General features: G+C 40.6%; 2 protein-coding genes across 7 annotated transcripts in view; both read left to right on the forward strand.

Annotated features, from left to right (window-relative positions):
- LOC127414034 (protein kinase C eta type-like) overlaps nucleotides 1-16884 on the forward strand; it is a 41098-nt gene extending 24214 nt beyond the window's left edge. The window contains exons 13-15 of one of the 3 annotated variants that reach the window (XM_051651698.1): nucleotides 3435-3581; nucleotides 9792-10032; nucleotides 15550-16884. In XM_051651698.1, the coding sequence (XP_051507658.1) occupies nucleotides 3435-3581; nucleotides 9792-10001 (357 nt within the window). In that variant the 3' untranslated portion in view covers nucleotides 10002-10032; nucleotides 15550-16884. Of the gene's footprint in view, nucleotides 1-867; nucleotides 1469-3434; nucleotides 3582-9791; nucleotides 12092-15549 lie in introns of those variants that run through there. The other 2 variants (XM_051651697.1, XM_051651699.1) reach the window with 2 other exon arrangements.
- Nucleotides 16885-18894: 2010 nt separating this feature from the next.
- Nucleotides 18895-25500, forward strand: part of LOC127414184 (hypoxia-inducible factor 1-alpha-like) — a 39746-nt gene continuing 33140 nt past the window's right edge. For 2 of the 4 annotated variants that reach the window (XM_051651993.1, XM_051651991.1), the window contains exons 1-2: nucleotides 18997-19065; nucleotides 21445-21573. Coding sequence is in view for 1 of the 4 variants with exons in the window: in XM_051651990.1 (XP_051507950.1) it covers nucleotides 19037-19065 (29 nt within the window). In the remaining 3 variants the exon portion in view is untranslated. Of the gene's footprint in view, nucleotides 19066-20883; nucleotides 21574-25500 lie in introns of those variants that run through there. The other 2 variants (XM_051651990.1, XM_051651992.1) reach the window with 2 other exon arrangements.

The raw sequence follows: 25500 nt of genomic DNA on the forward strand, positions 1-25500 counted from the left end.
CTTGATCCACAATCCACGGCTCTCACATGACTGTAGCTATAAATAAAGAGCCTTCACATCAAATGTACACATGCACACAGACCCCTGCTCTTCCTCTATAGTGTTTGTTTGACTGTGAGGCATGGTGGAGGAGCTGTAATAGTGCTGGGGATGATTGCAAGAGCAACTTGCAATTATTAAAAGTCCAGTAAATTCCCAGTTGTATCGAGGAAATTCTACCGCTGAATGTCAGGATGGCTGCCTGTGATGAAATCTCAAATTTGGGCCAACCAACATGACATTGACCAAACGAAGAGTCGATCAATAGACTTGCTGAAACAGTTCTATTTATAGAGTGGTAGACCTCAGTCCTATTGCAGTGCTGTGTATCTGATGTAGATACACCAGAAATAAACATATTTCAGTAGAGGAATGGACCTTCTAAGCATGGTTCAGGTCTGCATATAGCTACAGAGACTGACCTGAAGTTTACACTCGTGAATAAATGTAAAGGTCATCAGAATTTCCCATCAATGTTTTTTGTAAATAATTTAATCAATAAACATATAGCAAAAATGTTATGTACAGTGTAAGTGTTTACATTTACGCATTTGGTAGATACTGTACTTCTATCACATCCGACTAAGTTTATTCCAACTTGACATTTTTATCAGTACATACATTAAGCCGGTGCCACACTAGCAGACTCCAAACAACCCGATTTTGGCCAAGGGTGTCACACACACAGATTGTTTTGCTGAGATCTCGCTCTCTTCAGTCAGAGGTATAACAGTTATATCATATATTCTTCAGTAAAAGAAAAAGCTAATTGGTCACAGTGACAGAACAATTCTTTCAAGCAAGCTGGATGTGTTTTTTTTTCTTCAGTTTTTGAAGCCAGAAAGGTGTCCCAACGGTTGCTTCGTCTCCCTCTGCCTGGCTGGCGATTATGTTAATGAAGCTCACACCTGAAAATCACTGCAAAAATCAGCTGGTGTGGCACCGGCTTTAGCTGGAAATCGAACCAGTGACCTTGGCATTACCAGTGCTTTGAACTACCAGTTAAGCTACACGAAGCCATGGACCCTTTTCAAATTTCCATGAAAAGTAAACACGGAAGGATTACAGGGTAAACTTCGATAGCGGTGAATGGGAGACCACAGCAATATATTTTGCTTACCCATTTGCTCCAACATCAAAAGAAAATCGCTTCTATTATGTTTCCACAACTTTCCAAATGAAGAAGAAAAACAAAAACAGAGAGCGTTGGAATAAGACAGTCAGAAAAGAGAAGATGGCAAATTTACTGTCGCTGTATTAGAAACCTTGCATCTGTGGTAACTATTTTTAAAACTAATTCCAGGGTAATATATAATATAAATACAAAGTATAATGTTATACATTTACACTAAATAATTAAAAAAATTGCAAAAATAAAGTTTGCTAGATTTACATAGAAACATGTTATCGCAGTCTGTTAAAAGGGTCTATTGTTTGTAAAATAAGTGTTTGTCAAATAGTACTTTATGTATTGCTTTAACTTAAAGGAATATCAGATTTTCTTTTTTTTTTTTTTTTTTTTTTTTTTGCTCTTTAGAAATATAATGTTTTTGCTCTTTAAAACTGGATTATCCCTCCGAACAGTTTGTCGCTGTTGACAGTTGATGAGGAATTGTACCCAGCTGCACTTCCAAATTGGTATTAGATTTACCAAGTGTGTGTATATACACATGCATGTTTGTGTTATTATGTAGCTATAGAAGGAGTGCACAATTTGATTTGATTTAATCTGATTTAGTTAAATTTGACACCGCACATTGATACTCTTGACATAACATCCCACAAGAGATTGAGAGTGTGTTATGTTGTCCCCATCCTCTTAATGTGGAGATAGTCATAGTCAAACTCTGATTACTGATGTGACATAGGTTTAATCATACTGTGGTGATTTAATAAAAATCACAGAAGTTTAACATTCACTTTTGGGCAGTTTCAGATTTGTTTGCTATTCGAAACAACAACATTTCCAAAAATTTAGGTAAAAAACAAACAAACAAACAAATAAACAAACAAACAATAAAACAAAACAAACGGAGAGGTGTAAATAGCACCTGCTTCACAGCACAGCTATTTGCACACTAATAGTCTGGTGGAAACACAGAAATTGAAGGCAAACTGCACCCCCAACTGTTGCAGAAGTGGGGTGGGGTGCAGTGACGATGTGGATGTGCTTCTTTCGTGTGGATGACCCTGTTTCAATTCCACCTTTTTGTCCCACTTTTTCCCATCCTGTTTCCACTCTTAATATTACCTTTAATACTACTTATAATCAGGGGCGGACTGGCCATAGGGAGAACCGGGACTTCTCCCGGTGGGCCGGCCGTGAAACGGGGCCAAACGGGGCTGAACGGGCCGCAATATGGCGCCGCGATATGCCGAAGGGGCCCGTGACATGCACCTCCCCACGCTCAACAACTTCTGGGCAACTACAACACCCACCCCCCCACCATTGGTGGTTCTGGCTTACTTGGTGCCCTAGGCGAGATCCGACTTGGCACCCCCCTTAATATGAACAACAACAACATGAGAAACAGGTCAATATTTAAGTCCTTTTTATACTCTAAATCTTCACTTTCACATCTGAAAGTCACATTTGATGCCTGTTTAGTTTCACTTTCACGTCTGAAAGTGGAAGTGTAGATTTAGAGTAAAAAGGAACTTAAATATTGATCTGTATCTCACCCACATCTATCAGGTACCCTGTCGTGCCGCCCCAGAGAGCGTTGCCACCCTAGGCGGCTGCCTATATCGCCTATGCCAGGATCCGCTACTTTTGGGCTGGTTTTTATTTAAAATCCAGGGCCGATTTCTCTTCCCAGTACGCCCCTGCTTATAATAATACATAAAAATGAATATAATGGTGATTTGGTCACAGTGAAGGTTGGGGATTTGAGAGAAAGGTTTGATCCGCGAAAAAAAAAACCATGGTTTTACTATAGTAATATTGTAGTAAATATTTTTTTGGAGGAAGCCATTGTTTTAATGCAATTAACCATGGTGTTACTTGAGTAATATAGTTTTCATAAAGTAATCAATTTTGTGGTCACTTTGATTTTACTATAAAATACGATGGTGGTACTATGGTTACTGTAATAAAACAATGGTTAATTTTTGTAAGGGAAGGTAAGGTTTAGGTTTAGGGGTAGGAGTTAGTGTAGGGTGTCTGTGGGACTCGAAATAAACATAATAAACATGCTGCAGGGATGCCCTTATACTGTATGTTAGTATTTAAATAGGGGTGCAAATAGCATCTCACACTGATAGCCTCTGCCAAATAACAACAACAAAATAAAAAGCAGTTTGCATCTTTATAAAGGAGATGCATGTTTGTCAGACATGTACAGACATATTTGTCTCAATAGGAAGAGATCTCACATTTGTATTATTTTTCTCAGTTTCTGATGAAGAATCCATCTCGGCGTCTGGGTTGTGTGGTTGCAGACGGCGGAGAGAGTGCTGTTACTTGTCACCCATTTTTCACTGGCATTGACTGGGACAAACTTAACCGTCGGGAGCTAGAACCACCTTTCAAGCCCAGAATTGTGAGTAAAATCTTTTAAAATTAATAATCATTACATTTAACCTCACATTCACATTTACTCCCTTAAACTCATTTTTCATATATGAGTTTGAAAAATGAAATATAACATATTTAGGCTGCTGCCTGCAGTTTTTCACACCCAAATTTAAAAGCTCATTTGGACTAACGGCAAAACATTGGTCTCATTTTACAGAAAACTCCTCATGTAAAATAAAAATAACAAATTCAATAATTAATAAATAATATTGAATCTGTATACAATCTTATGATGAACATACACTTACCGGCCACTTTATTAGGTACACCTGTACTTCTACTTATTCATGCGATTATCTAATCATCCAGTCGTGTGGCAGCAGTGTAATGTATAAAATCATGCAGATATGGGTCAGGAGCTTCAGTTAATGTTCACATCAACCATCAGAATGGGGGAAAAAATGTGATCTCAGTGATTTAGACCGTGGAATGATTGTTGGTGCCAGACGGGCTGGTTTGAGTATTTCTGTAACTGCTGATCTCCTGGGATTTTCACGCACAACAGACTCTAGATTGTAAAGAGAATGGTGTGAAAAACAAAAAACAACCAGCAAGTGGCAGTGGGCGAAAACGGCTTGTTAATGACAGAGGTCAGAGGAGAATGGTCAGACTGGTCCAAGCTGACAGGAAGGTGACTGTAATCCAAATAAACATGCGTAACAACAGTGCTATGCAGAAAAGCATTTCTGAATGTACAACACATCAAACATTGAGGTGGATAGGCTACAGCAGCAGAAGACCCCTCCGGGTACCACTACTGTCAGCTAAGATCCAGAAACGGAGGCTGCATTGGGCACAGGCTCAACAAAACTGGACAGTAGACAATTGGAAAAACATCGCCTTGTCTGACAAATCTGGATTTGCTGAGGTTCACAAATGGTAGGCCCACTACAGCCTCAGTTGCCTATCTGTCACTCACTCGACGTTGGTGTCGATGTAGTGACACTAGGGGTCACTCTTGGGAGCCCGAGACACCTCTGGTCTTTGATAAAAGGCCAATGAAAATTGGCGAGTGGAATTTGCATGCCACTCCCCCGGACATACGGGTATAAAAGGAGCTGGTATGCAACCACTCATTCAGATTTTCTCTTCGGAGCCGAACGGTCATGCTCATTGAGCTGAATATTACTGTTCATTCACCTCTGCTGGATCTGACGGTGCATTTCAGCGGCTTCTCCCTCCTCTGCACTGGTGCACTGCAGAGAACGCCCTGGGCGCTTCGGCAGAAAAACTAGAGAGTATATTTTCTGAAAGAGCTTTTTTCCCCTCTAAAAGAGTATATTTCTCTAAAAGAGCGCACACACGGAATGTCTTTTTAAAGACGCGACTTTCTAAAGATGCCTTTCCGATTGTGTGTTATTCCTGATTGCGCTCATTATCTCTCAACTTTGGATGGTCATGATCGCTGTCTTTCGTGTCTGGGTGTGACCCACACTGAAGCAGCGTTTGTGAATGGTTCATGTTCTCACTGCAAGAACATGACCATGGCAACATTGCGGTCGCAAGCGGCTCCCTGCCTCGGTCCTTCTACCTACGGGTATGAGGCCAGCGCGGCTAGCACTGGGGGGTGATTTGGGGACCCCAATGGGATTGTCTCCACCGGGTATCCCCCCGCGGACCTCCCATTCCCCAGCATGCTCGTCTGCCCCAATCGGGCTTCCGAATGAGTTCGCCGGCTCGTCGCACGGCGAGTCTAGCTTCTTGTTCGGAGCTCGCAAAGATGATGAGCTCTCGAGCACAGCATCGGAGAGCAGGCTTGTCCAGTCAGACGCAGAAGCCTCAGCTGGGCTTCCTCCTTCGGGGACGATCGCCCAGTCACAGGCCGATGCCGAAATGACGGACATGCTTTTCCGGGCGGCCGCGAATGTCGGGCTAGAGTGGAACCCTCCACTCTCCCCTGAACCCTCGCGGCTTGATGATTGGTTTCTGGGCTCGCGGCACCACTCAAAGCAGCCGTGCCCCGCTCCAGTGCCATTTTTCCCGGAAGTGCATGAGGAGCTGACGAAGTCATGGGAGGCACCTTTCACTGCCCGGCCCCGACTCCGCAGTTCCCCCGCTCTCACTACCCTCGATGGCGGGGCGGCCAAGGGCTATACGGCGATTCCCCTGGTGGATAAGGCACTCGCGGTGCACTTATGCCCGCAGAGTGCCGCCACCTGGCGTGGACGCCCTAAGCTCCCGTCCAAGCCCTGTAGGCTCATGTCGTCCCTGACGGCTAAAGCCTACAGTGCTGCTGGACAAGCCGCCTCTGCCCTGCATGCCATGGCTCTCCTGCAGGTCCACCAAGCCAAGGCGCTGAAAGAACTGCACGAGGGTAGTTCCGCCCCAGATTTGATGCAGGAACTGTGCTCGGCGACTGACCTCACCCTCCGGGTGACGAAGGTCACGGCGCCGTCTCTCGGGCGGACGATGGCCACACTAGTGTTCCAGGAGTGCCACCTTTGGCTCAACCTGGTCGAGATGGGCGAGGCCGACAAGACACGGTTCCTTGCTGCCCCCATTTCCCAGGCGGGCCTATTCGGCGACACCGTTGAGGACTTTGCCCAGCAGTTCTCGATGGTGAAGCAGCAGACGGAGGCAATCCGGCACATCCTGCCCCGGCGCGGCTCAAGATCCCGCACCCCGTCTGCTCGTCGCCAAGTGCGTCCACCTGCGGTGACTGCACCAGCTCCGCCGCAGCCCGCCCCTTCGGCCTGGCCCCGGCGTGAAGCCCACCGCAGGAAGCCGATGCCACCCGTCTCACAGCCGGCGCCGAAGAACCCATGGAGGTCCTGGAAGCGCCCCTGAGACGGGCAACCCAGGGACGAGGGAACCCACTCACGTGGAGCTGGTAGGAAGACCACTCCAACCCCCGGTGGAGGGCCGGGTGGAAAATCTTTTGTTGCCTTTTTCTTTGATTTCGCCGCACGCCCAAGTGGCTGCGGTACCCAACAGTTCAGCAAAAGAGTGGCTTCCTTCCTCCCTGGGTCACATACCCGGTGTGTACGGTCGCCACCACGACTACCGTCCACGGGCTTTTTCTTGCAGGATTGACGCTCCAGCGGTGCCCTTTCTGCCCCTGAGTGCCCAGCTGTGGCACATAGCCACCCCCGATGTGGCAGCCTCCACGGGTTATGAGGACAGGCCTCTTCCTCCCCCGTCCCAGGCTGTTCCAGGGGTGGTCACAAGGAGCCAGGTAAGTGCTTCGATGTCCCTAGACTCAGCACGGCCACGACGTGCTGTGGCACCTCGTGCTTCGCCCCGCCGCGAGGCCCTACCTCCATGTCTAGTGGTAGACACGATCACTCAGGCTAGGGCCCCCTCTACGAGGCGCCTGTATGCCTATTCGCTAAGTGGTGTTCTTCCCAACGCGAAGACCCCCAAAGATGCGCAGCCGGATCAGTGCTTTCCTTCCTGCAGGAGAGGCTGGAAGGGAGGCTGTCCCCTTCCACCTTGAAGGTGTACGTTGCCGCCATAGCAGCACACCACGACGCAGTTGACGGTAAGTCCTTAGGGAAGCACGACCTGATCATCAGGTTCCTTAGAGGCGCCAGGAGGCTGAATCCCTCCAGACCGCGCCTCGTTCCCTCATGGGATCTCTCCGTAGTTCTTCAGGGTCTACAGAGAGCCCCCTTTGAGCCTTTGCAGTCAGCCGAGCTTAAGGCACTCTCCTTGAAGACTGCCCTCCTGACCGCGCTCACTTCCATCAAGAGGGTAGGTGACCTGCAAGCGTTCTCTGTCAGTGAAACGTGCCTGGAGTTCGGTCCGGGTTACTATCACGTGATCCTGAGACCCCGACCGGGCTATGTGCCAAGGTTCCCACCACCCCTTTTAGGGACCAGGTGGTGAACCTGCAAGCACTGCCTCAGGAGGAGGCAGACCCAGCCCTGTCGTTGCTGTGTCCGGTGCGCGCTTTACGCATCTATTTGGATCGTACGCAGAGCTTTAGAGTCTCTGAGCAGCTCTTTGTCTGCTTTGGTGCACAGCGGAAAGGAAGCGCTGTCTCCAAGCAGAGGATCGCCCACTGGCTCGTTGACGCCATAACTATGGCATATCTCGCCCAAAACATGCCGCCCCTGGTAGGGCTACGAGCCCATTCTACCCATGGTGTAGCGGCTTCTTGGGCCCTGGCCAGAGGTGCCTCTCTAGCAGACATTTGCAGAGCAGCGGGCTGGGCAACACCCAACACCTTTGCAAGGTTCTACAACCTCCGGGTGGAACCGGTTTCGGCCCAGGTAGTGGCACGCAACACAAGCGGATAAGCCTGGGATAGCTGGCCGGGTGTATCGCTTGCACATAGCGCCTTCCACCTCCTTTTGAGCTGAAGACGTGCACCGTTAATTCCCAGTAGTGTTCACAAACTTTGTTCCCTGGTTGACTTCCTCCGAGCCCTGTGGCAGTCGAGTTTTCGGAGAGACTCACTGCCGGCCCAGTACACGCGCTAACTAAGAGCCCTGTTCTGGGGTAGGTGCTCCGCTTGTGGCGGTTCCCTGTAAGGCTAACCCCATACGATCTATATCCTCCGCTAGTTCGTTGTCCCTGCTGGCAAACTGCGTCTTCCTTGGGCAGAGCCCCTCTGCCCCAGTCTCCATGTTTGTAGTAACTCCGCTACCTTGAAGGCTCTCCACATGGTTGGAAAGACCATGTGACGTATTCTTCCACTTAAATATCCCACCCTCTCTTTGGGCGAGGTGTGGTCTCTGCGGTGTCTTCCCCTCAGGAGGGACACCCCCCGACTAGACCTGGCGGCCCAGTCGGATAATCCCCCTTCTTTTTTAGGGAGTGGAAAAAGAGAAGGGGAAAAGAGGCCACGACAGGGTTAAGCCTGTCTCTATCTTTGGGTAGTCGACTTGTCCCCAAAAAGGGCCATTCGACAATCATAACTGTGTTGGGGGAGGTTACGTGTCGACCTGGTGTGCTGGCTATGAGTTACACAGCAAGTCTGCCCACCACACACCGCCAGTTCACGTAACACAGTTCAGCCTTGTGGCGTTTTGTATAGGGACCCCTAGTGTCACTACATCGACACCAACGTCGAGTGAGTGACAGATAGGGAACGTCGTGGTTACTGGTGTAACCTCCGTTCCCTGATGGAGGGAACGAGACGTTGTGTCCCTCCTACCACAACGCTGAACTACCCGCTGAAATGGCCGGACCTTATATCGGCTCCTCAGCATAAAACCTGAATGAGTGGTTGCATACCAGCTCCTTTTATACCCATATGTCCGGGGGAGTGGTATGCAAATATCACTCGCCAATTTTCATTGGCCTTTTATCAAAGACCAGAGGTGTCTCGGGCTCCCAAGAGTGACCCCTAGTGTCACTACATTGACACCAACGTCTCGTTCCCTCAGTAACCACGACGTTTTCTGTTCTTGGCTGATAGAAATGGAACCCAGTGTGGTCATCTGCTGTTGTAGCCCATCCGTCTCAAGGTTCGACATGTTGTGCATTCTGAGATTCTATTCCGCTCACTACAATAGTACAGAGGGGTTATCTAAGTTACTGTAGCCTTTCTTTCAGCTCGAACCAGTCTGGTCATTCTCCGTGGACCTCTGTCATCAACTAGGTGTATTTATCCATAGAACCAAATTCTTTCAGATGTTTTTTGGTTTTTCTCACCATTCTCTATACACTCTAGAGTCTGTTGTGCATGAAAATTCCAGGAGATCAGCAGTTAAAGAAATACTTAAACCAGTATGTTTGGCACCAACAATCATGCCATGGTCTAAATTACAAATTTTTCCCCATTATGATGGTTGATGTGAACATTAACTGAAGCTCCTGGCCCATATCTGCATTATTTTATACATTAAACTACTGCCACATGATTCGCTGATTAGATAATCCCTTTTATTGTACCTAATAAAGTGGCTGGTGAGTGTACATTTTTTTTTTTTATCCTTTCTTTGAAAGCCTGTGATTCAGGCTCTGCTTGCCCTATTTTAATATTTCTGCATCATTACCACAGGGTTGTCCTCAAGTCTTATCTTGTAATTTTATGTAACAAAGGCAAAACTGATAGAGCACTGTGAAAAGTTCTAAGATTCTAAGCTTTAAATTGGTACCACATATGCCTAGTTGTGTATCTAGAAACTTTTATATTTTAAGCCTAAACTTATTACACACTCCTGGCCCTGCCCACAGAGTTTAAGGGGTTAATGCACCTAAAAGTATATCTTTGTTTCTCTCACAGAAAACTGCAGAAGATGTGAATAACTTTGATCCAGACTTCACCCAAGAGGATCCCACTCTTACGCCTATTGATGACTGCCTCATCCCCTCCATCAGTCAGGACGAGTTCCGTGACTTCTCTTTCACCTCTCCTGAACTCTTGAAAGTGGTTTCTGAGACAGAGGGTAGAGGTGAAGAAACATGCGATGTCATGGAACCAAACAAATTGTGATTGGAAACTTTTGGACGTTCTAAAAGAACATGTAGGTACTGGCTTATTGAAACAGGTTATAGACTTGAAGTCCACTTCAGTGGTCTTGTCTGAGAAAACTATGTTTTTTGGTCTGTGCCTAAACTGTAAGACTGTTAAGGCCAACGCTACTGCTTTAACATGACAGTGTAATTGTATGTCAATGTATCTTTTGGTCAGAAGCATCATGAAGGATGCATTGTGATCTCTATGAGAGACTTTATGTGCACTCTACACCAGAAGACACCAGTTTACAACTCTGTCCTTAAACAGTGGTGCTTAGCACAGCACCATTGGAGAGCTGATCATAAACTGCTCTGCTCTAAATTTCACTGATCTTTTTGATTTGCCCCAAGTGTTCATTTCCAAAGGTTTAGAAGACTTGATCTCTCTGCACTTGCTGAGTTTAACACAGCCAAATTTGGAGCAACAGTGTCACTATTTCAGTTTGCATTGTTCTGCTGTCCTTCAACATGGAAAATTACACTCAGAAGAATGTATGAATGGAAACTCTAGTTATGTCTAATTATGTACACATTTTTGTGTTACTCTGGGCCATTTATTGTTTTGTCTCTGTTTGTTTGGTATTACATTTCAGGCCATAATTTTATTCATGATTTAGCCCCAAGTATCTGTAGATGTTTTTATTGTTGATAAAGGTTGCAGTATTTGAGTGCTCTGCATGTGACCTTCTGTGTCTGTGACTCCATTAAAATCCCTCGCTCCTGAGCTGAGGGGTTAAAAGGCTAATACACTCAGATGAGACTCTGACCCGTTTAATTTTTTTTTTAAATAAGGCCAGCGATTCTTCCATCTCATCCTCATAATTCTTTACAGTCGCTTATTTGGACTTTCTCAGTCCAGGCAGAGCAAAATATCTGTTGGTGTTTGTTTCCATGTCAGTACATACTGGTCACCAATTTCCAGTAATTACTTTTTGTGCAGTAGTTTCACAATGTCTATAAGGGCCAAATTGGAAAGAGAGCAAGAGAGACATTGTGTGCAGCCCCTATCAAACTTTTCAATGTACAATACAGCCAGTGGCATAACTAGAGGGAGGGCAGGGTGGGCAGCTGCCCAAGGACCCAGGATGAGAGGGGGCCCGTAACGGTTGACCAAAAGAAACCATAAAAATGACTGTGGGCCAGAAGGATGATGAAAAATGATCAAGGTCCCCCAAGGAGGGACCCAACAGTTTCTTTGCACTAGGGCCTGCAAGATCCAAGTTACGCCACTAATACAGCACATTTTCCATTTATGGTAGTGACTCATCCTACAGTAATTTCATAGGGAAATAGGGTTTTGTATCCACTTATGTTTTGTCAAATAGCCAACTGTGGCTCTGGGGAAAATTGGCCACAATCTGTTGCCATGTCACCATTCTCGCGTTACTCCAAATATTATTATTATGATAAGAAACTAAACTCTGAACAGTAATAAGGATCATTTGGAATCCCCATTAAGCTTAGAAAGGATCAAAGCCACTCTCATCCAGAAACATCAATAACGTAAGAACACTTTTAAAAGTACGTTCCCCAACTCTGCAAATTATTAAATAGAACAAATGTTTTATCAGACTCGCATTACTACACAAAGCCATTTCTAACTCAAAATGTTGACTATTTCGAGACAAAATCAAATATGCTATGTATTAGGGATATTTAAACTAATATGATGGATGAAATAGACCATGGAAATTGTACAACTCAGTCTGTTGCATATTTGTAGTGCAACCTCTGTGTGTTACCTGTAAAGCTGGCACTTGCATTTCAATGGCAAAAAAGTCAGAAAATGCAATGAAGAACACAAGTGAGGGGAGTCTCTATTCACCTATTATCCATACTAAATATAATGTGAAAAGAACAACGTGTCAGCTGAAGGAGAGTTTGTCATAAAAATGTTGATCTTAACTTTTGGGAAGTAGAATACACCTGGACACAGCAGGAGGACTGAAAAGTGTGAAGTGTAGCAGAATAAAAATAAATTTCTAATGGTATCTGATCTTTTCTGTTTTTATTTTCTGTTTAATTTTATGGGCATTATTAAATGTTTTAATATTACCATTTATTAAATGTATTAAACGCATTAAATGTATTTAATTCATTACATTACATGTATTTCACCCATAATTAGATAAAACTAAACTAAATTGAATGGACAAATTGAAAATGAAGTAGAAAAAAAAACTAAATGAAAATTTGAAATAATAATAACTGGTTGTAATGACTAACACAGCTTTCACTTTCTTTAGTCTATGTTTGAGTGGAGGGGAAAAATCAACAAATAATTGAAAAAGTCAACAGAACACAATAAGAAGTGTGTTGAAGGACAGTTTTGTATTCATACACCTAAAGCATATGCTTTCATTCTGAAACCAGTTTGAAGTTTGTTCAGCAGGATACTAATCTTAAAATGTGAATATGAAATGCAACAGAGGCGTTTTTGTTGCATTTATATTGACAAATAGTTTTTCTTAGTTGTGAAGGTTAAAATAAGCTTAAAATGTTGAGTTTACGGTTACAATTTTAAAATTGTAATTCCTTTTTCACTATAAATCTTGACAGTGTCTCCCTGGCGATTGTGATTTCAATCTTGCCCAGAGACTGCAATGGGAAGATGTACAGTGAAAAAGGAGTTATATTTTGGTCTGTTCTCACCCAATACTGATTGGATCGCTTTGGAAGACATTGATTAAACCACTGCAGTCGTATGGATTACTTTTATGATGCCTTTATGTGGTATTTGGACCTTCAGGATTCAGGCCACCAATCTCTTGCAAATATGTAGGTTTGTTTATTTAAAACTCCATAGAGCATTTTTGTTGCTTTTAGCTCCCCTCTGTGGAAATTTCACTCAAAACCGCAGCGAGATGTGTCATAAACTACGTAACGTCATTTTGCAAAAATATTGCCACAGTCATGTCATTTTTATGAGATTCGGGTTAGAATTCTGCAAAATATTTCCTTGCATGTTCCTCAAAATAAAGAACACTTGCATTTCTTTACATTATAACAGGATTACATATATTTTTAACAAACAGACTATAAAAATGCATGTAATGTGCAGTGTTGGCCAAGTTACTCAAAGTAATCCACTACAAATTGTTTCTCAAAAATTGTATTCAGATTATTTGTTACTTAAAGGGATAGTTCACTCAAAAGTGAAAATTCTCGAATAATTTACTTACCAAAATATAACTCCTTTTTCACTGTACATCTTGCCATTGCGGTCTCTGGGCACGATTATGATTTCAAGCTTGATTACACTTCCTAGAGCTTGATGCATGTGCAGAGCTCTAGGTGGCGCTATAGGAAGTGGAATTGAGCTTGAAATCACAATCGCCAGGGAGACTGCTGTAAAGATTTATAGTGAAAAAGGAATTAAATTTTGGTCTGTTCTTACAAAAAAAAAACGATTGGATCGCTTCAGAAGACATTGATTAAACCACTGGAGTCTTATGGATTACTTTTATGATGCTTTTGTGTGATTTTATGTGAGTTCTGATCACCATTCACTTCCATTGTGAGGACCAACAGAGCTGAAATGTTCTTCTAAAAATCTTCATTTGTGTTCTGCACAAGAAAGTCATACACATCTGGGATGGCATGAGGAAGAGTAAATGATGAGAGAATTTTCATTTTTGGGTGACCTATGCCTTTAATGGGAAAAGTAATAACATTACTAATTGCCTTACTTACAATTACTTTCTTACAGCACACAAGTCATACACTCAGCACCACAGGTTTCTTCCTTACAATAGCTCGTTAAGGGAAGCACACCCTTCATCTGCCACATAAAAACAAACAGACACACAAATGAAGATAATTCATGTTTTAAATATATTATATAATCTTATTTTAGAAAATTAAGTTAATTGAAAGTCAGATTCAGAAAATCTGATTTCAAGAATTTAAAATTTAAAATGTAATGCAACTTTTTAGCTTAAAAGGTAATTAGATTACAGTAACTAATTATTTGGTATTCAGATTACACCCAACACTGGTAATGTGTCTGTATAGAATACATGTCAATAGAAACATACTGAATAAGCTGATGTGCAAGGTTGGGGAGTAACGGAATACATGTAACGGGATTACGTATTTAAAATACAAAATAGTAGTAACTGTATTCCACTACAGTTACATTTTAAATAATTGGTATTTAGAATACAGTTACATTCAGAAAGTATTTTGATTACTGAAGGGATTATTTTGCATGTTATTGTCATTTGTTTCATTTAATATTTAGTCCTTTCAGATGGAAAAATGTATACATATAAATGAAACGCTTTCTTATGATGTGTTACATTCATACGAGCAGAATTAAGAAGCTTGAAATAAGTTTGGAGCAGAAGAAATAGAAATTATCCTTGTGTAAATTGTCAGCTTTACACTAAGCTAAAATGCTATTTCTAGCCATTTTACATGCACGTTACCAGGCACAATCATATTTTTTTTTTTCTAGAAAATTCACGTTGGATCATAATTTCTTTTTTTCTAGTAAGACTTTTGATATTAGGGCAAAAATCGTATTCTTGATAATAATTTTTGTATTATTTTCCTGTAAAAATATCTAAAAATCCTTAAAACAAGATCAATTTGATTCATCTTGTTTTAGAAACAACACTGCATAAGATATTTAGGTTTTTCAGAGAATGTATTTTTAACATGTGTATTTTGTCTTACTGTACTGGCAGTGTTTTTATAGTCAAAACAAGTGAAAAAATCTACCAGTGCTGAAGAAGTAATCCAAAGTATTTAGAATACATTACTGACCTTGAGTAATCTAACGGAATATGTTACAAATTACATTTTACAGCATGTATTCTGTAATCTGTAGTGGAATACATTTCAAAAGTAACCCTCCCAACCCTGCTGATATGGAAGTGTGTGATCTAGATTTAATTGTTAGTTTGTGCGCTGGCGACAGACTGCTGTCCTCCCAGCTCATTCCAGCTGTTATTAAATTAGCCCTCCATAATGCACCTCTTAAAGGGCCTTGGTGACAGATCAGTTTCCAGCCATTCCCAGGTCCAATGAGACATAATTACATTTTATTGATTCAGCCCATACAGATCTGCCTTATTGGATGCAGAAAATCCATTTCAGTTTTAGTGCCACTTCAGCCCTAAACCCTTGTCTTTTGACCGATTTTGTTTATTCTATTGATTTTGTCCTGATAAATGAAGGGTTGTAACGACTGGATCAGGAGTCCCTGTGGGTTAAAAAAAGACATCAAGAGAAATCTCAGCCTGGTGGACTTCTCCCATTCAAATATATCATAGCCACATTTTTATCTCATTGTGATATAAGGTGCAGGTGTATACAAACAGTCCTTCACCTGTAGGGCAGCTCTTCAGTGTTCACTGAGCTTCAGTTTGTTGAAAAATGAGGCTTGACACAGCAATAATGTGTGTGTGTGTGTGTGTGTGTGTGTGTGTGTTTGATGTTCTTTGTGCTATGTCACCGAAGAGTTGCGTGAAAGATGTTTCTCTAATCCCTCTCTTCAAATTCCTTTTGTGTCCATTCAGCCCCTACTGAGAGATGGGAGAGATCATCTCTGAACAGGAGGATGGAGGAGATTATTGCAGATTAGAGCTGGCACGTGTCCACCTGCTTCCCCCATTTATACTCACACAACATTACAGTCCTTTACACAGTCCTGCAGCGGCTCTGTTACAAATTTTTTTTAATAGAATAAGTAATTTTGTAGGGAAACTTTAATCCAGAACAACATATAGTAACATATAGTAGACATGGAGAGTCCCTGGACTGGAATTCTACACAGGATTAAATGTTTCCCTCAAGGACACAATGGAGATGGAGCATGACTGTGCACTCATTTAGCTCTGTTTTTGCCCACCATGCTCTCCCTTGAACAGCCCCTGGATTTAAAGCTGGATTCAAAGAAACTCACTGCTAGGAAACTGAAGAACTCTGAACCTGAAGCTGCCTGTACAGATTATAGAAATGTTCTCAAACTTCATCGAGTGTGATGACACATATTTGCCATAATTAAGCAGTGTAAATCAAGTTTTTTATGTTTTCAATTTTTAATTATATAATAATAATTTATAACATTTTTGTTAGATTATCCTGGCATTCATAAAAAAAAAAAATAAAAAAAAATAATAATAAAAAAAGCAGTCAACACTGCTGCAATAGTGTTTTAAATACAACCACTTGAGGTATTGACAGTAAATTTGGCATCTTTCTCACTTCTGACTGCCATAATCTCCTTCAGGTTTTTTTCTCTTTTGGAAAGTCGTGGAAACGCAGTATATTTTTCTTTTGCTCTTGGAGCAAATGGGAAGACAAAAATATTTGCAATGGTCCCTTTATAGAAGTTTTACCTGCTACACTTCTATGTGAAAAGGGTCCATTGTGACTGTCAAAACATTGCAATGAGAAAAGTATAGTCTCATATAACTCAATGATTCTGGAGAGGCAGTGCATGTTTAAATGGTCATTGATAGAGTTTAAGCACTCCAAACAGTCCACACAAGTGTTTGCATATGCTGGTTTCAGGGAAATTCTATTTAGGGTTTTCCATTGCCCTGTGTGGAAAAGGATGAGACAGACGGTGCTGGTCTGCACGTTTCATCCTGGTCAGAGGAATGGAATTTGTGGAAAAGAACAACCTTCCAGATTTTCACGGGCTGGAAAATTCTTGATGAAAAAATACAAAGAAGATACATTTTATACATGACAAGTTGCCTAGCTGATGCATGTCATTGATTATACTGTAAAATATTTGTTAGACCTAGTTGCAATATCAAAAGCTGTTCCCTTACAACAATTTACCTTGAAGCATAGTGTCTTTCAAAGTACCCTAGTTGTACATTTGTTTCTGCATGTGGCGTAATATTAGCCACCACTACCATTAAAAAATCTATTAAACAAAATGACAAATATTCTGAGATCCCATATTAATACCATATTAACCAGCCCGTCTGGTGGCAACAATCATCCATGCGATTATCTAATCAGCCAATCGTGTGGCAGCAGTGCAGTGCATAAAATCATGCAGACATGGGTCAGGAGCTTCAGTTAATGTTCACATCAACCATCAGAATGGGGAAAAATATGATCTCAGTGATTTGGACCATGGCATGATTGTTGGTGCCAGACGGGCTGGTTTGAGTATTTCTGTAACTGCTGATCTCCTGGGATTTTCACGCACAATAGTCTCTAGAATTTACTCAGAATGGTGCCAAAAACAAAAAACATCCAGTGAGTGGCAGTTCTGTGGACGGAAATGCCTTGTTGATGAGAGAGGTCAGAGAATGGCCAGACTGGTTCAAACTGACAAAGTCTATGGTAACTCAGATAACCGCTCTATACAATTGTGGTGAGAAGAATAGCATCTCAGAATGCTATTCTGAGATGCGGGTTGGCGCTGTTTTGGCGGCACGAGGGGGACCTACACAATATTAGGCTGGTGGTTTTAATGTTGTGGCTGATCGGTGTATGTTGAAATCCGTATATATATGTAGGTGGGTCTGTAATACAGATTAAAATGCATAATTTTTCAAAAGATGCTTTAGAGTAAAAGTGTGTCGATATCATAAAATAGCAGGGTCTGAGTAATAGAGAGAAAAATAAGTATTTATAAAGTCATTATCAGCCATTAAAGTCATGATTTGAGTTGTTGTAGTGCCTCTAGTGTTCATTTCACTTGGAAACTGCAGGTAATTGTACCTGGAGACAGTATAACAAGTTTTTCAAAAATGTATATAGAGTCACGTTTTCACCATGAGACCAGGTTGTTATTTTTTGACAGTAATGAAAACGAGGCTGTGAGAGATATGCGATGTCCACCCTAATCCATTTTCATTTGACTACATTTCAGTTTCCCAACGTTTTCATTTTTCAAAGTATTCAGTAATGGAAAGCTATTTCGAAATGCTCTATTTTCAGTGGAGGTAAATGCTGTTAAAGACAGTGTGGAGGAGAGGTTCAGTGCATTTTCAAATGAAAAGGTATTAATGGACGTTGACTCAGTAGGTGCATTCCAATTGACCGATAGGGTCCTTCGAAGTGGACTTCACACAATATTAATCCATTTTATGTGAGATTCCATTTAAAAAAGGAAGTGTTAATTTTCAGTTGGAAGGGCACTTCAAAGGGCATAGGGAACAAGGGTACATCAATACATCACTTCACAGGAAATGGAGAGGGAAATTACCCACCTGTTATTGCAAACCATCAGAGTACTGATGTAGTGTGGCTGAAATAAACGCTAAAATAAAATACACAAAAGGGGTTTGAGACGCTGACATTTTAATTAAACCTTATTCACCTCAGGTGTGCTTTCTATGTGGCTGCATGAGTGCAAAGCGCAAGGCCTCGTTTTCATTTCCGTAAAAAATCAAATATGGCGCTACTGTGAATATGTCTGCTACCACATAGGCCTACTTTCGAAAATGATGACATTAGGAAACTGAAAATGGATTAGTGTGGATTCATCACATCTAATTTTAACAACTCGTGTTGTTTTTGTGTGTGTGTGTGTGTGTTTTGTTTTGTTTTTTTGTCTACAATGTAAACAGCTAAACATACTGTATTTCTATCCCCTAATCCTCCTTTTCAGTCCCGTCAAAAAATATGGCACTATTCTGAATAAGGTATTTTACTAAAAAGTGCTCTTGAGGTAGACTATTTACCTCATAAATGCTCATTATCCAATTATTGTTCATTTATTAAGCACAACAGCGAGCGTAGGGATGCTTTAGGGAGCCCTATTTGCGCGTAATGGCTACTAAAGGTTCAGGTGCCAAAAATATCCGCGCTCGAGCTCTGCGCGTTCCCGACAGTTTCGAGGCACGTGACTGCGCGCCCAAGCAAACAGTCACACAGGCAGATGCGGAGAAACAGATAACACGGCGAAGCATCACTTCAACTTAATTCAACTTTTAACAGCGAACACTGGAACTCCGGCTGGACGTATTCTATTGCGCTGTAAATTAATTAACGTGACAGAGTGAGCGGGTGTTCGTGTTGGAGTGCCGTTTGACCATGGATACAGTCGCACCTGAGAAGAAAAGGTAAGCGCGTCATTTGCACAGTTCCAAAGGGAGCAGCATGATTTCTATCACCACTTTCTGTTTAGATATTGGCTTTTGGTCAAACAGGTGGTTTTCTACCCTTTTTGTCATCTGTTTGTCGATGCTGTCAGCTCTCTCTCTCTCTCTCTCTCTCTCTCTCTCTCTCTCTCTCTCTCTCTCCTCTCTCTCAATAATTTCCATCAGATAACCTGTTGTCACATTGATAATTCATACCTCTTTTATGGTGTAAGAATGAAACAATGTCCTTTCTGCCTCGACGATTTTATTAATGTTTTCACACTTTTGCTTGAGTTTGCATGTTTTTTTATCAAGACAAATTAAGACTAATATAATCTGGGTTAGGGTTAAAGAAAAACAACAAAGAAGTATGAAAAACAAAAAAGTGAAAGAAAAGCGGACTGGCACAGTATCACCAACACAACTAAAGTGGACCAAAAATAGACCGGTGCAGTGACGTGCATAGAACCTTAGCAGGGACAGGGGCGGAAGGGTGAAAAAGGGCACAGATTTATTATTATTTATTTTTTTAAATGAGTAGTAGTAATAAATAGCCTACTTAATTAATTTCTTTGCTTTTTGAGTATTTAATCATTTTCTTGTAAGTTGTGTATATATTATGTACATATATATATATATATATATATATATATATATATATATATATATATATATATATATATATATATAACGCCATGTTTATGACATAGTAAAACCATGGTATTTGGTAGCTTGGAGTACCATGACAGTATCATGAAATATGAACATGATCAGTCATTCAGTACCATGGCATTACCCTGTGGTGTACAGTTCGAAGGCACGATGAGAAAGTGCGAGCGTAGGGCGAGTTTCTGGTGCCCCCCTAGGGTATGATGGTGCCCCCTAAGTAGTTGGTGCCCTACGCAGACTGCGTTATATGCGTATAGGGAGCGGTGGTACTGTGGTAGCCTAATGGTATTTTTCTGAAAGTGATTAGTCCAATGGCTTATTAGTTTCAACAAAACCAAACTGGCTTTGGCTGAACCAGACAGCTCCTTCAGTTTATGTCAATATTCTATAAAAGACTAAATGAATGTCTATCACTGAAAGCGACCGATCATTATAATAAATAAATCTGTCTAAATTGCAGGTGCACGATGTCGGAAATGCGATAGCAGTCGAGTATTATTCTTTTGATGAACCATGCACAATACATGGAGTGGACTTTTTATCTGACCTGTTACTCGTCTGCGGTAACAGCACTTGAATGCTCCGGGCGAATTCAAAACTGCATTTTTTTGCTTTCTTGAAGGGCACTCCTGCGGGAGGGGATGCCACTCGAAAGCTTGTTCAAAATTAATCTTTTCTCGAAGGGCCCTTCCACAAGACTGTTAGTGAAGGGTACATTCATACAGCAATGCCATGTTTCCTTCAGAGTACCCACTTCAAAGGCTCTGCACTTCGGAGTGAGTAGGGCATAGGGAGGATCACTTACGATTGGAGTCTGATCCACGATCTGCTGTTGCGCGCGCTCTTAAAGGCACCTCCACTTAATTTTCTTTAATACTCCCGTGATTTACAAAGACATCTCATAATAGCACATTATTACTGTTATTGTGATATTATTACGAGTTTTAATTTTGTTTTATTTAACTATTTTAATTGAATTATTAAAATTTCTCCTTTGCTGGTCCCCGTTCTGTGCACGTCAGTGGACCGGTGTGCATTTTCGAAACGAGACAAAGTGTGAATGCAAAAATAACTGGGTTTCTTTTCACGGAGATGTTAATTTGGTTTTCACACTCTATTCTACGAGGTTTTATTGCACATGCGCAGTGCTGAGGGCTTTCTGACGAACCAGGTGAACCTCCACATCACATTCAGTGTGGGTTTGATTTATCATCTCTCCCTTTAACAATCACCCTGATCACTCAGGAGTCCTACATGAAAAAAACGGCTTAGTACCATTTAAAAAAGAGAGAAACCAATGATATTAAGAACGCATTTATAACAACCCTCTTTTAAATGGGATAGTTTTGGTTCTTTGGAGGAGAATTTAAAATAGCATAGTTAACAGTTACAGTAGCTACAGTTATATAGTTTACATTACTTTGTCCATGTTAGACATATTACATGGCAATATAATTAATTATAGGCCTACCATTATGCCACTACAACGTTTAATTACAAGCTGCTCCAGAAAGTAATTAACAGTCAAATACATTAATTACTTCTTCATTAACTACACGATCAATTGTTCATTAGCAAAACTCAATACTTGCTTTTGTAAGTACTCTGAAACACTCTTATGTAAAGTGTGACCAAATTTAGGAAGTTTAGGGCTACGGTTTTGCTCTTCTCTCCTTTGAAACCCCTCTGCAGTGATGGCGGTGTTTGCTCTGGATCAGCTGACACCTCCTCTTGGCTCTATGGTAAAGGTCCCCTGTGTGCTGTCAGCTTGTGGCCTGTCTTTGCTGTCATTCCTGGGGGTGTAAAACGAAGCTGAGAAAGGTTAGGCTGTTTTTGCTCTTATCAAACCAACCACTCGTCCTCATAGAAATGGAATTTTTAAACAGAAGGGACTTTATTATCAGACACCTGATGAAGGATGTTGACATTTGCTTGAATAATGTCCTTGTCGTGAATCCTGTAATTGGCCCTCTAATGGAAGAGACTTTGAGCGTGGATGTCGTTAACAGATCTGTAGATGCTGTAGGCCACTGTTAGTGGTTTACTGGAGTCTCTGTGAATGTGTTATAAAGGCATAATAACCACAGGACGTTAAGATGTTCTCAGAGTTCTGTGAGAGCTTTAAACGCTAGGATAATTGCATTAACCCTGATTCCACTGAAAAGCCAGTGTGATCTAAAATCATATCCTTAAAAACACACTTTTCTCACACACACAAAGTGAGCCTTTTCTCAAGCTGTCAAGAAGTTCTAAGAGAGAACATCAAACATAATGCGCATTTTGAAATTGCGCATAAGAAATCCTGAATGGAAATGCTTGATATGCGAATAAACTTTTTAAAGATTGTGTAGAGTTTTGCATTAGTTAAAATGCACATTAAGGTGATGGAAACGGTTTATTCGCAAAACAATGACGTGTTTTGACCATTCGTGCATGTGTTAGGAGTGTGCAATAGCATAATGTGACTAGCCCTTGGCACACAATTCTTGGAACATAGTGCTTATCATTCAGAATTTTTTAACCCACAGGTGGTCAATAAAGTGGGTCCTCACAATCCGCCAGGACAAGAGACTGGTGGTGTGTGGGCATCGCAGCTATTTCTGCCCACATTATATCAGATATTACACTTATTCTGTGGTGTCTCATGGATCCAATCAGGGAGAGGTCATTCAGCTGCTTCATCATGATGAGGCGGGTCCCTCATGATAATGCGCATTATGCAGTGGATGGAAATGTGCAACAATTTGTATTTTCTTAAGTCACATTTTTAGAAATGCGCTTATAAAATGCGAAACATTTTTTCTCTGTCGTCACTGCAAGATTGTATTTGCACTGTCCTTGCTGAAATATTTAGACAATAGTAAGAGTGCCTTATGTGTATGTTATTTGCTGTTTTAATGTTCTCTCAACAGGGGGTTGTGGTTAGTTCATTGTTTTCACAGTGGTACAACAGCCCTCTATATAGCGAGTAATCACTCGCATATATGAGTAAATTAATAAAATATGTCTGTTATTAGCCACTGGCTAGTAAATATTAATATTTCACTCGCCAGTGATTGAGTTGTGTAGTGTCGAAGCACCGAGATCATTTTACTGAATAAAAAGCAGGCGATTAAGAAGCTGGATTCAGCCTCATCTTTCCCTGCATGCTGTGTCTCATGCGTTAGTGCCATTCAGTTGAACTCCGAGCAACTCTTGGAACTGCACCGCAAATGTCACCCAGAGCAGCTCTCTTGAGAGCGCGTAAAGATGCGCTCTGATGTGCACGCCATCTACAGAGGCTCGCACCAAACTCCCACGAAAATATAAATTGTGTATAAACTAATTAACTTAATAGTCAACGCAAAACACTCCAGTTTCACTTAAACGACCGTGTAATGGCAAATGTCCATAGTTTCAGGTTCACTCACGCAGTGTTAATGACACACAGTGACAGAGGAGTAGATGCCCAGCTACCCTAGTTCTGTGGCGATGATAAATCGCAAGAAGCAGAATCTCAAAGTCTTCCTTCATGAGAAATTTGGGCTTGTGATTAATCGGAGAGCCTTAAAAAATGTGTGAAAGTGAAGAATTTAAAGCATAAATATTTTACTATTGGATAATATAATATATTTTATATGATAGCTAAATAGATTGGCTGGCACCAAACTTTCAGTATTACTTTTTAGTAAACCAGCTCCAATATTTAGTGAAATGGATTCAGAAAAACAATTATAATAACTCATGGATAGAATTAGAAGAAAATCAGTGCAAAAATTCCTCAGTTGCAGACCTTGCCTTCCTACCAAACTCAATAAAAAAAATGAACTACTACAATATTATATTACAATCGCTTCAACTCTGACAGCCTGGTGGAAAGTAAACAGAATTAATAAATCACCACTAACTCCATGTAGATACACCCCAATCTGGCACAATCCTGATTTTCAACTGTACAATATTCCAGTCCACTTTCCATCATGGCAGCACAAAGGAATCACTCACCACCATAATTTATTCCAAAATAACCTGTTCATATCATTTAATACACTAGTCCAGAAATACAGTCTAGGGAGGGGACAGTTTATCCAGTATCAACAAATAAAGTCCATAATTAAATAAAAGATTAATATAACCAATAACCCATTACACCCTTCTCAGTTAATGGAAGAGATAATGCAAATCACTAATCAAAAAATGTATATCCAAACTCTATAAACTAATATCAAATACTGATGTAACTATAACACTACCAATAATCAAATGGGAAAATTATTTGGCTCTCTCCTCCAACCCCGAACGCTGGAAAGAAATCTGTAACAATACTTTCTCTATGAATAGCAAAAAAAATTTACAACTCATACAATACAAGATTATTCATAGGACCCACATCACCCAAAAAAAAAAAAAGAAGTTTAAAATGGGTTTAAGTGACACAGACACCTGTTCACAATGCACTTTGGGTAGCATTGATGATTACTTCCATGCCACATGGACTTGACAGCCAGTTTATTCCTATTGGATAGCAGTGACTGATAAACTTTCCACTATCATGGGCTGTAGAATCCCTCCATCGCCATCACTTTGTTTACTCGGTAACACCATAGAAGTCGATAATCTTCCAACCAAATATAAAAACCTATTCCTAATTTCTCTAACTATCGCCAAGAAAATAATTCTGTTAAACTGGAAATCAAAAAAATCTATACATATCAATCATTGGATCAATCTTCTTACAGAATACATCACATTAGAAAAAATAACATTCACCCACAAGAAGAATATATTTACATTTAATGACATCTGGAACCCATTTTTAATGTATTTTAATCTAAATCAAACACCTGGAACCGGACTCACACACTCTCCCAATCATATCTCTACAAACTTATAAGAAAGAAGGGGAAAGGATAAAAATATGTAAAAATATTTATATATTTGTGTTTTTATCCGTATATATGCATATACATGTTGATATTATATATTGTTCATATTATTATTATTTATAACACTATTGTCTTTATTACCATCTCTATTATTACCATTATGATTGTTAATACTATTCCATTACCATCAATATTATTATCACTATTGTCAGTATTGTCATCACCATCATTATTATTAACACAATTATGGAAATACCTTTTATATATAATTTATTTAATACATGTTTTCTGATTACTATGACTGTATTATCATATCATAATTATATTTATAACATATTAATATATAATAATAGATAATGTTTATTTCCTATTACTACACTTATTACATGTGATTATTAATATTAGATTCTGGAAACACATATCTATAAAACTACAGACTTACGTCCTGTCCCGTCCCATTTTTTATTTTTTTATTATTTATTTATTTATTTATTTATTTATTATTGTATTTTTTCCCCTCTTTATTACTTTAATTATTTTAAAATGTATACTTTTATATTTTATATTTGATTGTCATTCATACATTTTTGAACCCAGAAAAGGAAATCATAGACCCTTATTTTACGTATATGACCCAAGCTAAATTTGTATAAATGACTTTGTTGTCTGCATGAAGCACACAGTGACAGTTTGTATGACAACTAATCGTCATATTCGTGAAAGACCTAAAACAGACAATTAATCGTCATAGCCCTAGAACAGGCAATTAATGGTCATAATTGCAATTATTTGTTGGACAATTAATTGTGTCAGCCCTAATTTTCATTATTAGATTCCAACCTTGTGAATTGTTTGTTAAACATTTGTATGATATTTCAAAGTG

Source organism: Myxocyprinus asiaticus, chromosome 23 (genome assembly GCF_019703515.2).
Source record: "Myxocyprinus asiaticus isolate MX2 ecotype Aquarium Trade chromosome 23, UBuf_Myxa_2, whole genome shotgun sequence".
Lineage (NCBI taxonomy): Eukaryota > Metazoa > Chordata > Actinopteri > Cypriniformes > Catostomidae > Myxocyprinus > Myxocyprinus asiaticus.